Source organism: Leptonychotes weddellii, chromosome 5 (assembly GCF_054177405.1).
Source record: "Leptonychotes weddellii isolate Sample4059 chromosome 5, ASM5417740v2, whole genome shotgun sequence".
NCBI lineage: Eukaryota > Metazoa > Chordata > Mammalia > Carnivora > Phocidae > Leptonychotes > Leptonychotes weddellii.
The window spans coordinates 87,311,895-87,324,884 of record NC_138373.1 but is presented as its reverse complement, the minus strand read 5'-3'; the positions used below and the strand labels follow the sequence as shown (position 1 = coordinate 87,324,884).

The window sequence follows — 12,990 nt, the reverse complement described above, 5'->3', positions numbered from 1 at the left end:
CTCTCTCTACCCCTCTCTCTCTCTCTCTCACACACACACACACACACACACACCCTATTTTTCATATAATACGGTCACTGCATTCTCCTAATTCATTCTGATATTCAGTTGTAGTAGCAGGAAACTGCTTCAGTGCTGGGGGAAAACTAGAAATGTTGAATTTATTTAAAAAACAGTATAGCTTATAGCACCCTTGTTTATTATACTGCTTTGTTGGCAATTTAAAAGATTTCCAGGGTGATGTTGGCCTGAAAATTTTGCCTTATGCTTTGACCATAGAAACTTATCCTGCCTAAGGTGTAACACTACTGAAATGGAGATTTTTGAATCAAATCACATAGATTTTAGTAAGGTTGATGTTGATGGTAATACAGTAATATGGTTAACATGTAGTTCAATAAATTCAGTTTTCCTTTTCAAGAAATACTAGACAGTATGTATGTATGTATGTATGTGTTTATTTATTTATTTATTTATTTATTTATTTATTTATTTGGCTACAGTTTATTCCTGGAAAATAGGTCATTTTTTCCCATAGGCACAATGTAAGTTAGGGATAGAATTCCTGATTAGGAACATAGAACCAATAAGACAAAAAAGGATAATATAAAGGCAGCTATAAATTTCTGTGATCCCATAAAATAGCAAAATTTAAAGGACACCCTATAGAATTCTAGAACTTTGAGTCACCTTAAGGATTATTCATTTCTAGGCATTTCATTTTAGAAATGAGTATACAAAATCCTATAGAGACAAGGAGGATTTACCAAAGCATCTGGTGGGTGGCAGAGCCAAGACTGGAACCCAGATGGCCCAACTTCTAGGCCAGTGTCCTTCCAGTATACTGCACTGTTAAAAGTCCTACAAAGACATATCAATGAATTATGAAGTATTTATGAAAACAGTACAGGACAATTAAGTTCCCCAATTAAAATTAATTAATTTTGTTCACTCTACATTAATTAACAAATGAACATTAATTTTGCTTTTGTTTTTAGAAGACCTACTGGTAAATCATCTTTGTAAAAAAGACTGTTGGAGGGGAGGTGGACAGGGGGATGGGCTAAATGGGTGATGGGCGTGAAAGAGGGCACTTGTGATGAGTACCGGGTATTATATGTAAGTAATGAATCACTAAATTCCATTCCTGAAACTAATATTGCACTATGTGTTAACTAACTAAAATTTAAATAAAAACTTGAAATATTAAATTAATTAATTAATTAATTAATAACTGCACAAAAAGCTTACATTGATACTGTTTCCCTACCCCATTCCCCACTTTTTCCCCCACCATCACACAATTCACCCCATCCTCAACAAAACATATATGAAATGCAATTTTGAAGAATAGATGGAGAAAGATATAAATATTGTGGGACAGTTATGGTCATTTATATTGGTATTTGTATGCTGATTCAAGAGTCTTTTCAACACCAAATTAGAAAGGGCTGGTCTTTTAGCCACCTTGCCCAGTTCCCACGCCCTCCATTTATCATTGCCCACATGGACCCTTGCCATAGAAACAAGATTGCCTACATAATGACATTGACAAATGAAGGACTGGTTAGACAACTTCAAGTAAGTCATGACATGAAAAGGGAGAATAAGTTTTTGTAATGTCTTCATTCCCATAAATATCCCCAGCTTTCATGGAAATGCTCTATAAAAACAATTTATACATTTCAAGGTCACGGTGCAGGAAAAAACAGAGTTCAACTTCTTTCCTCTTCAGATCATTTATTCTTGCATTTATTTCTTCTTGGTATGAACACTTCAAAACAAAAGGACAATTTCCTTGTTTCTGATCTCTACAGGAATAAATGGATTTCACTGCCAATATCAACTCCATTCTAGTTTGAGACTTAGTCAAGAGAACAGGGACATATCCATCAACACCAAGCTCTAGATCAAATTTCAAAGAAAATAAAAATCAACCTGTACATAGAGAAGGCAAACCTTTATTTCTCATGCAAAACTGGCAGAGGCCCTTTTAGGCAGAAATGTGTCCTTCATTTTGCATTATTTGAGAATTGAAATGCATTGCTTTTTTTGAGAACTTGAACCCAATGTATTACTTTTCCTGAATGTGTAGGACTTATAAATAGTTTTCCTGCATAATTTTTTAATGGTTCAGTTTAGGGAAATAGAGATCAAGAAACAACATATAAATAATTTGTCATGAGCATATCATCCATCCTTCTGAAAAGTCATAATTCCAATTTTTAACTTTATTTTTTATAGAACTTATTTCTATTTCATATTGATGAATATAGTGGGTGAGGAAAGCAAAAAATTTGAATTTAAATAGTCAAGATGATTTAAAGAGTAAAACACTGAATATTACTTCATCTAGACATTCTGTATTTCACCATTTTCATGGTTGTTTATTGTCAAATACCATATGTATCTGAGAGCACCTTGTATATATTTCCTGAGCTTTTTAAATGACTTTTTATAATATTAAACTTACTCTTGGATAATAACCATAAGGACATCATTATACTGTAGCTATGTTTAATAGTAATGTAAATATACGATGATGAAACTAAATAGTGAAGTGTAACTTTCTGCCGACATTATTCAAATTATTCACAAGATGATGAAAGAATGGAAAACACCGATTACTGAGAGGATTATTAATTAGCATGGGGAAAACTTAGGAAGTTTGAACTTCTATGTTGTTGATTTGGTTTGGCTATCTTCACAACATGCAATGTTAACCCATTTTTCATTTATTTATTGATTTGAACTTCAGAAAGTTGAAAGAAAAGGTTTTTCCAACCTCTCAAATTTCACTTCTGCCCATTATTTAAAATCATTCCACAAGGCAATCTCTTTTCATATATATGAAAAATCAACGCTGTTGCAAAGGACAGCGTGTTTTCCCAAAGTTAGCTTTGGACATGTAAAGACAAATACAGTGCCACTAGATAACTTGAAGAACTCAGGGAACAATTTAGAAGAACTGAAATTTGAAATCTGTAATTGTTTCCATGATGACTAAGATGCAAAATGGCTTCTTCAGTTTATAAATAATGCAGTGACTCTAGAACCAAATATCTGGCACTAAGTTTATGATAACTGTGTTCTTTGGAAATCATTGCATAGATCATTGTTATTGCCAAAGAATCTCTGTGTACATTTCAATATTGCAAAATCATGCCACAAAGGGCAATTTTAAATAGTTTTAATATAAATACATAGCACCAAGCATAATAAACACTCCAAAATGTTTATTGAATAATTACCACCTGTGCAGCTTAGAAAATATATGCATGCAGGACGCCTGGGTGGCACAGTCAGTTAAACATCTGACTCTTGGTTTCGGCTCAGGTCATCATATCAGGGTCATGAGATCGAACCCCTCATCGGGCTCCATGCTCAGCTAGGAGTCTACTTCAGATTCTCTCTCCCTCTCCCTCTGCCCCTCCCACTCATGCTCTCTCTCTCTCTTTCAAATAAATAAATCTTAAAAAAAGGAAAGAAAATATATGCCTGCATTATATTTGTTTTAACCTAATTACGTAAGTATATTTATATTTTTATGTATTTAAATGCAAAAAAAATCACTTTTAATGGCTTACTTGTTTACAGTAATATTCAGGAGAGAAAGTTTAGGATGAAAAAATGAAGGATAGATATTTTCTGAAAAGATATTTTTCTGTTACATTTCCAGTATAATAAAAATATTATATCTATTACTTCTAATATGGAAAATATGATGGGTAGTATCTAAAGAGTCATTGTACTAAGTGTTTCATACGCATTATGAATTGTTTAATCCTCCGAAGAGTTCTATAAGGTCGAAATCTCTTTGCTCCAATTTTTCCAAAGAAACAATCAAGGCCAGCTGCTGCATGACCTTGTACAACAGTAGTGAGAGAGCCAGGGTTTAAATTCAGGTCTGTCTCGATTACTAAGCTGGTGCCCTTAATCATCCTCCTCTTTTCTCCTGGAACTGCAAATGATACAACTTTGGGGTGTTTTATGTTTACACACAGATTTGTAAGCAATGTCAAAAAATTACGAGATGAAAAATGATAAAAGAAAACCACAGACTTTGTGAATGCTAGGTTTTGTCAATGACTGCTATTTACGCGAGTTTTGGGGATAAATAAGACAGTAAAGTCTAATATTTTCCTCCCTGCAGCTTTGTAATAAAATAGTGTTTCTGGTGAGTTTTGTGGGCAATCGTGGCACTTTCACCCGAGGCTACCGAGCAGTCATCCTGGATATGGCCTTTCTCTACCACGTGGCCTACGTCCTGGTTTGCATGCTGGGCCTCTTTGTCCATGAATTCTTCTATAGCTTCCTGGTGAGTACTTCTCCATGTGGACAATCACTGCTGGAAAAAATAACACAATGGTGCTGCTTCTTATGCTTCTTCCTTTGATTTTTTTTTTTTTTTAAGCAGGGCCTGACATTTAGGACAAATTATGTTATTTTTAGAATTTCCTAGGAAAATCAGGAGTTAGTAGTATTTTTCCTCTCTTCCTCTGAGAACCCACATAGGTGGTGGAACTCTTTATTTCCTCCCTGAGAAGTCACCAACGACCCGACCTCTTGACCCGGGCTTCATATAGCAGCTGCTTTTTGGTTTCAGCCAAATCCTTCCTTCCCCTTACATTTAGAGGTTCTCCAACAGAGTGTAGGAGAAAAAAAAGTGGGGATATGTTTTCTTAGCCCTGGAATCGTTGTACTTTATTCACAACAACAAATATTACTGTAACTCTAGAATGGCATATAAATAAAATGAGTAAACTGCCAACCTCGCAAAAATACTGAGTTGTTTGAAATCTTAGTTTCAGATTTAATGTGTCATTGTTGTTAAGCTTATCTACATGTGTCTAATTCATTAAGCGGGCTTTCACATTTCTTCTAGATTTTTTCTTCAGGTTATCAGTTTTACTTCCTACATATAGACTGTTCTATAGCCATCAACTAGGAGGAAGGGAGGCAATATAAATTCATGATAATGTTTGAAACCCAAAGCACTACCAGGTTAGCATCATGATGCCATGGGAGCAATTTATTTATATCTCCAACCCATGGTTGACATGCAGTGGAGACCACCACCCAATAAAATAATTCCTGAAACCTCACTTGAAGATCTAAAAACATTATGCTGACCCTGTCTGCTTCTCTCACAAGGGACAAATCCGTCACCTGCCGCTTTCCTGTTACCTATCTAGCAAACCCAGGTAGGAAGACTGAAAAGAGGCAGATTTTCCATTTACTTGTCAAGCATTTGAAAGGGCCCCCAGGAAGCGTAGATTTGTCCCTTATACTTTGATACAAAATTATCTTCTAGGTAGTTAAGTTAGATGATCCAACAATCAAAAATAGAGTTTTTACTGTTCCAGGAATCCAGATGAATTCCCTTTCTGCTCTAATTTACCACAAAAAAATCCATTTTTAAAAACATGCCCGTGATATATGAAGTCCCATTACACCCAGCACTTTGACCTGACTTGTGACATGTAATATTCTGTAACGTCTATAAAATGCATAGAGATAGTATGATAGACTCATACTATCAAGATTCATTAGAGAGATAATATGAAAAACATGTGAAATGATGTATTAAATCTTTCTGTTTTCCAAGGAAAGGCAATTGACAAAATAAAGGTGTATTTGAACCGTTACATGAGCTATTGATAATAATGTTACTTTTAATTTATGTTACTTAACCTAATTTTCTAGTTGTATTTTCCTCTTGTCTTTATTGTTCTAATCTTACAATAGTGATGCTAATCTGTTTTCACTGGGTTGTTGGTGAAAAGGATATTGTCCATTTTGACGTTTATAGAGTATTAGGAGGAAATTATAATGGACATAATGCCAACATGGCATTTAAGCATATTTTAAAAATATGTTTTATATTTAAAAAAATACATGAATATGTATTTCTAGTTATATCCACAAATACCAATCCTTTATCCAAAATAATAAAAACCACACTCTAGATTTTCCTTTCAGAAATAAGTAGAACCATTAACCTGTCCAGTGTCTTACATCTTTTTTGCCTCCTCAAGATTCTGATTCCAGGGCTATGGAATGGGGTCCAGAAATAAGCATTTTTAGCAAGCATCCCATGGGGCTCCTGAATGCTATAAACTTTTAGAAACCATTCAGAAGTGACCTAGAGCCCATTTCCAGACCTTTTCTTTAAGTCACTGTTGAGTTAAAGTAAAGGAAAATCCCCTTTATGTCAACCAAAGTTGTTAAGTAAGCTGAATAAGTCAGTGTCATAATTTGGAAGTTGGATTTGCATTAATTAATTTGTCTTTCCTGAGAAATATTGACTTTGTTTCTAGAAGTTGTTGCTCCCTCCAGAAGATAAGCACTTAGCAAAATAGTTAAACATATTCTTTTGCATATGATCATGATAAAATAGCAGTTTCCTAGGGTGAGCAAACAAGGTAATATCTTTATGGCAATTATGGGCAAGACTGAAATTAAATTGGAAAGTAACTCAGTCCTCAGAAAAACAGGACAAGCCCTGGTGTTTCTGCAGGAGCTCGTGACACTAGTAATGCCTCGTTTCAACCAGTGCAGAAATTTTAATCACTTCCCACAGATAGTAGGAGACAAACCTTAATTATTCCAACTTTTAAAATACTGTTCATTTCCAAACAGATATTTGTGCCTTTTTAAGTGAATATTCACTTACTGCTTTTAACTAGCCTTTGATAATATAACATGTACTTCCTAATGTATAATTTCAACTTAATAATATAGCAATAAATAAAATTGTTCTTGGTGTTGACTCCAGAGAGCAAACACATACCTAGGTTCTAGACTAGTGCAGAGACTTTCTGCTACTAAACACAAAATGGGTAATAACCCATTAGAGGAAGTGAAAATTTTTTTAAAAATTGTGTTTTATATTTTTGCTTATACTTCTGTTTCCAAAATTACATACTAAAGTAATAGGTTTTGCCCTCATTATACTCCTTTAGTAAAGAGAGGTGCTTCTATTTCTCAAATATTTTTTAATTTTCCATCTTTTCTATTGCAGCAGGCTCATAAAATTGTTCTAGTAATTTCACCCCTAATTCCTTGATTAAGCAATAACGCCTAATGATTCTGTCAATTAGCCATCACTTAGGTAAACATAATTCTGCATTTTCACTTTAGCCATCTTACGTATTTCAGAAGCAACTGCAGAATATCAGTGAAGATAAAAATAAGGAATAAGTAGCTAAGTTGGTTAAGTATAGTATTATAATTTTTTTAAATTCAAATTTGAAGCTGTGCTATTTCTGTATCTTACAAAATTGAAATTATGTTGGTTATGAAACCAACAGATGCACATTATATGCTGTGTTAGAGTTATCTTTATTGAAAAACAGTTTATTAATACGTTCCAACTGTAGAAGACACATGTATTTTGGCGTATTTTTAAGGTATCAGTTAGGTTGTTATTTTTTTCACAGGTAAACTAAAATGGCTTGCATCTGTATTTGTAATTACCTTTTATGTTTATTCAGCTTTTGCGTCACTGCATGTTTTTCCTTGTTTTATTTTTGTAGCTTTTTGATTTGGTGTACAGAGAAGAGACTCTGCTTAATGTCATAAAGAGTGTCACACGGAATGGCCGCTCCATTATTCTAACTGCAGTTCTGGCTCTCATCCTTGTCTACCTGTTTTCCATTATTGGGTTCCTTTTTCTGAAGGATGACTTCACAATGGAGGTGGATAGGCTGAAAAACAGAACTCCTATTACAGGTATTGCTACTACCACTGCATGAGCTTTCTCTGATGGCAGATACAACTTGTACACAGCTTAAGAGAATTACAGATAAACACTAATGGAGGAAATGTTTTCTTTCATTCCTTTGAAAACATGTTCTTATTCACTGAGAGCTCATGAATGTGAAATACTCTTCAGCTATCAGCTGTCAATGGGTATAGGAACATCGTGATATAAGAAACATCATCTGGGCTCTGTCTCAGTAAGGATTTTCAACAATGTTGATTGTATTCCAGTCAACAACTTCAGTGTAGGATAATGGCTTTGGGATTCTCTTCTTCTTTTCCCTGTCTCCCCCAAGAACAACATCTAGCATCGGTCACAACCATTATTCCATATATGTTTGCTCACAGTACATCATACTTACCATACTTAAAGAATTGAAAATGGTAAATGTTTTGATTTAGAAACCATCAGGTAGTAAGAAATCGGGTATAGCAAAAATGCTCAGAATACTGTCATTAAGGAGCTCAATTCATCAGTATGTGTTGTCACAATGTACGATATTTATTTCTGTTGTCTCACTGGTTAGGCATCACCCATTTACACTTCCTGTGATTCTTGTGGTGTGAGGGCTTAATCTTTCCATCTTACTTTGAATTTTTATTTATCATCCTTTCTAATGGTTTCTTCTTCCCCCATGCCTACCTTTTGTCATTCGGGTTAAATTTCTTCATTACTCTTTTTCCAAAGCAGGATACAAATCATAGTTCTGCATTTTGCTGTTTGTTTCTCTGGATGATTCTGTAGGCTATGAGTTGTAGAGAATAGAAACCACAAAATTACTTTCCCCTCAAGCCATTACATTTAAAGGTATGATTTAATTAGTGGTGATTTATAAACAGTAGTCTTTCTTGCCTTTAACAAACATTTCTTGATTATTAAATTGATGACATATGGTAGTATCTTTCTTAGGATATGGGGTAATTAAATGGCATTTAGATCTATCATTAAGTCTAAGTGATCAAAGCACAGAATAGAAATGTCATCTACGTAGATTCAGTTGTTAAACTTGAGACTGAATTTCATACCTAGGTATTAGTCTTTATTCAGAGGCATGTGAAATATTTTGTTACTGCCTTTCCTGTTCTCCCTTAAATGTTACTTTTTCCGGAGTTTTACAGGTGTAAATATTTGGAGGAAAAGCTCCTATCCATAAATAGCCCCCCCAAACTCAACTTTCACAAATTATCTGTGAATCATAAACTATCTGTTCTCAAAAATCTTCAAGTTTTAATTATTTATTATTTACTAGCATGATCACATTGAGTTATTCAATACAGGGTGAGTCTGAAGCTGAAGCGTCATGATTCCTGAATCCAAATGTGTACAATAGTTATTGTTTTATGAATCTAGTAGTACTTTTGTGTTATTTAAAAAGGAAGTTAGTGTCATTATGAATATATTTTCCTTAGAAATACAAAAATATCTTCTCTCTTTTTTCTTACAAAATAGGCAACATTAGACCTAGAATGTCAAGATCTTTATCAAAAATATGCATATTTATATAAAAAACTGCTAAATAAGAGAAAGCATTCGTAAATACTATTAAAATCTAGTATATGAGAACAGCTAACAAAGTTAAACTCTTGGATTCTTCATAGATTGCGAATTTTTGTTGCATCGGCTGAGAATGAATGTGATATCGTGCCCTGGGAAAAGCACCCCTACTTTCATAATATTTTTAATTTAATTTGTAATGCCATCTAGTATGTCTATTGATAAATAGCATAAAGTTTATTTTTTCAAGTATTGAACGCTATTGACTCCCAAAGTGGAGTGAAATTATCGAGGATAGCAAGTGACGTCTTAGGTAGCAAGTGACGTCTAGGGAGTACAGAAGGACGCAGTTGCTCAGGGAGTAGGAAGTAGTCATCAGGAAGCCAAGGGATGGGAGCCCAGAGGGGAGGCTGAGCGTTCTAGAGGTAAATCACAGAACATCACAGGTGCCTATGAGAGTGGAGGATGGATAATCTGCAAATGGCATCGGGAATTGAGGAAAATGTAGATCCTACCTCTGGGACCAGTGGAACTGGGCTTGATAGAGGAAGCAGCCGCCGCTTGACCATGTTGAGGGGAGTCATGTCTTAGAAAAGCCCAGGGAGTTGGAGGGCAGTTTCCGTTGACAAGCGGAGGTCACAGTGTCTCTCATATGTGTCCCTTCTTCCCCATTCTCAGTGCCACCCTCCAGTTTCCCATCCTCGTTTCCGCTCTCCCAGAGGACTGTGGGAACATCCCATGCGGCTTCCCCACCTTCAGCCTGTTCTGCCTGCCCGATTCATTCATTCTAACCACCTCTCTGATTGGGTCTCTCATTGATTCAAGAACTTTGCTGGGATCTGCCCTGACTGTGAGATGCTTGGTTTAAAACATCAGGCTGGGAGCTCAGGTCACTCTGCTCCCATGTCTGTGCCTTTGCTAGCCTCTGTGACTTTTGTCAGACAAACTGCACCTGGGATTGCCACCTTCTTCCCCTCCCCCGCCAACCCAGCTCATCTTTCTGTGTGTAAATCCCATGTCTCCTTTAGGTTGATCCTTCTCCAAAAAGCCTTGTATTGTTTTCTTTCTAAAATTCACTTCTCTGTCCTAATGCACTATATTACATTAACTGTGCTCAATTCCTCCCCTCAAGTATCATCCCGTCTCTGCCCCTTGGTATTCCCTATTTGTTAGGTCTGCAAGGCCTCCACTCCATGTCCTCAGAGCCTCTCATGAAGTCAGGAAATATGAAGTAAGGGAATGGCCACCAGGACACACTCAGAAACCCCATCTCTCTCTCTCTCTCTCTCCCTCACCACCAGAAACCCACTCCAACACCAAATGATGTAACCACTCTTTCCCCCAAGTTTGGCCCAGTGTGGGGGCAAGGAGTGATGGAGGCAAATGTGTGGCCTCCCTTCCCTGAGTGGACTCGGTCTTTCTCAGCTCCAGTGCTGGTGCTGCAGACAGCCCGGTCCTGGTTGCCTGGTCCTTCGCCCGATCACGCGTCCTGACTCTAGGTCCCTTTTGCCACGTCTGCCTTCATCTCATCAAAGAATCAGGGTAACCTTGGTGTGGTTACTTGCACTTGAATATTTCTTCAACCCTTTGTATATAAAAATGAACTTGCTCCTGTCCCCCGTCTTATGGACTTTCCTTGATGACTCTGTTTGAAATGTTGGTTTGAGAGGTACAAATGTCTTTACTTTCTATTTGTTACTAACAACCACAACAAAATGTTTTAAGTTCTTCTCACCCAGATAGGAAAGTTACTATCTTCTGGTCCATTCTGGCCAGGGAAATAGGTGGTGCACTAGCAAGCAGGTGGATCTTTGGGAACTAAGGAAGAAAAGAAAGATCCTGAGTAGGATCTGGCAGAAGATTCTTGCATTTTAAACCCTGTTCCCCGGAGCCCCCTACTTCACTGTTAGAACTGCCATGACCTACAAGTCTCCACTTGCTATAGGGACTGACCAGTGGCTTGGAGCTCGGGAAACACCAACTGCTTTGGGGAGGTGTGTTCCTGGCATCCCGGGTCTGAACTCTGAATGCACTTGGCCATCCAAGCACTGTTACACGTGGTGGTTAAGGTCTACATTATTATTAATACAGGTATAAAAGGCTTCTAGTGGATTGGCTTGTGAACCTATTCTCTAGTTATAAAATTGCTTCCATATACAAAACTGCGTTCAGAGTTCCAAACCAACTTACTAAAAAAGACTTCAGGAGCACAGCTACATCGGAGTAGTAGTGCCTTTTGTTTATATGTCTTTGTAACCGTATGTTCATTTCTTGTCATTTGCAAATTTGTCTCTATACCATATTCTAATTTGTGTGTTCCAGGTAGTAATGAATTTCCTACTATGACTTTAACTTCAACGATGGAAACATGTAAAAAGGACAACTGCTCACCCACAATACCCGCTTCGAATACAGGTCTGTAAAAAGGGCCCCAGAACAGTACAAACTTGATATTTTGCAGTTATGTTTCTTTGGGAAATGTTATTACCGCTAAGGGAGTGGCTCTAAGGATTTCGTGGTGGGTTGAAATAGAATCATGGAGGGTAAAAGAACCCAAAAGTTTCAAACTAGAGAAAGGATTCCCATATCTGTCATTTTGTATCCCCCACCCCATTCTTTATATTATTTCTATTCATGAGAATTAATCAGATTTACCCTGTGGGACGGCTGCTAAAAATACTGTTACCGTATTGCAAACCCATGCCACACGGAGACCCTTTTAATTATATGGCCTATCACAAAGTATCAGGAAATTCACAGGCTTAGAACTCAAAAGGCTTGGTATAATCCTGGGCTTCCCACTTTCTAGCTCTCTGTCTTAGATATGTTATGCAAATTTCCTGGACCTTGTTCAAGATGGTTTGCCCAGAGAGGGAGGGAGGGAGGGAGCAGACAGAGAGACAGAGAGAATATGATACTTTCCCTGTTTCCAAAGGAGCAAATGGAACCATGCTCATAAAAAGAATTTTTTAAACTCTAAATTGTTCTCAATGGTTTGGAAACTATGGCATATGTGAAATTTAATGAACTGTAGAAGGAATTAGTGATCTCTTTCCAGCAGCAGCAATGATGTAGGGAGTATAGATCTTTAAATATTTCAGGAGTTTTATATATTAGAAAGGAGTGGATTTAGTCTGTGTTACATCTAGGAAGGGCACAATTGGACTCGGGGAAGATGAGCGATGGAAGAGTTAATAAGCCCAGTGTAAGGATGGGGTCCCCCACTGCCATCTGGGAGCACAACCGTCTGATCATAATGAAAGGGCCGTCTTGCCCAAGCTTCCTTTTTTCTTGAGATGTTGGATTGTTGCATGAAGAAAAATGGATCGTGCCTTCTACAAACAAAATCTTTCCTGCTTTATGACCTAAAGGGAGAAATATATACATGTGCATTCCATCCCAATGCCCCAGCAGCTCTATGAACTGTGAGCAGCTGCCTCCAAGACTTCTTTCCTCTCCTAAGGCCTGGCTAGCCAGTCAAGGCTTCCAAACAACAACCCAGCTCATTCCTTGCTTGTGGAGCTTTACTGTGCTCTGCAATTTCTAAAATCCTGTTACATGCATCCTCCGCTTTAAACACCTCCAATTTCCTCGGCCTTCCTCACACAGTCTAGCAGTGACTCTTGATGTCACACTCCAGGGCAAGGAACTGAGTGGTGCTATCATATTCTGGGTAGTGGAATTTGGAATCACACCATACCCTTGACCCATATTTGGCTGACTTGACTAAA

The 12,990-nt window shown here is 37.0% G+C and overlaps 1 protein-coding gene across 1 annotated transcript in view; it reads left to right on the top strand.

Annotated features, from left to right (window-relative positions):
• Positions 1-12,990, top strand: part of ITPR2 (inositol 1,4,5-trisphosphate receptor type 2) — an 838,078-nt gene that overhangs the window by 755,838 nt on the left and 69,250 nt on the right. The window contains exons 51-53 of the mRNA XM_081818942.1: positions 4,154-4,318; positions 7,539-7,734; positions 11,582-11,674. Coding sequence (XP_081675068.1) covers positions 4,154-4,318; positions 7,539-7,734; positions 11,582-11,674 — 454 coding nt within the window. The remainder of the gene's footprint in view (positions 1-4,153; positions 4,319-7,538; positions 7,735-11,581; positions 11,675-12,990) is intronic.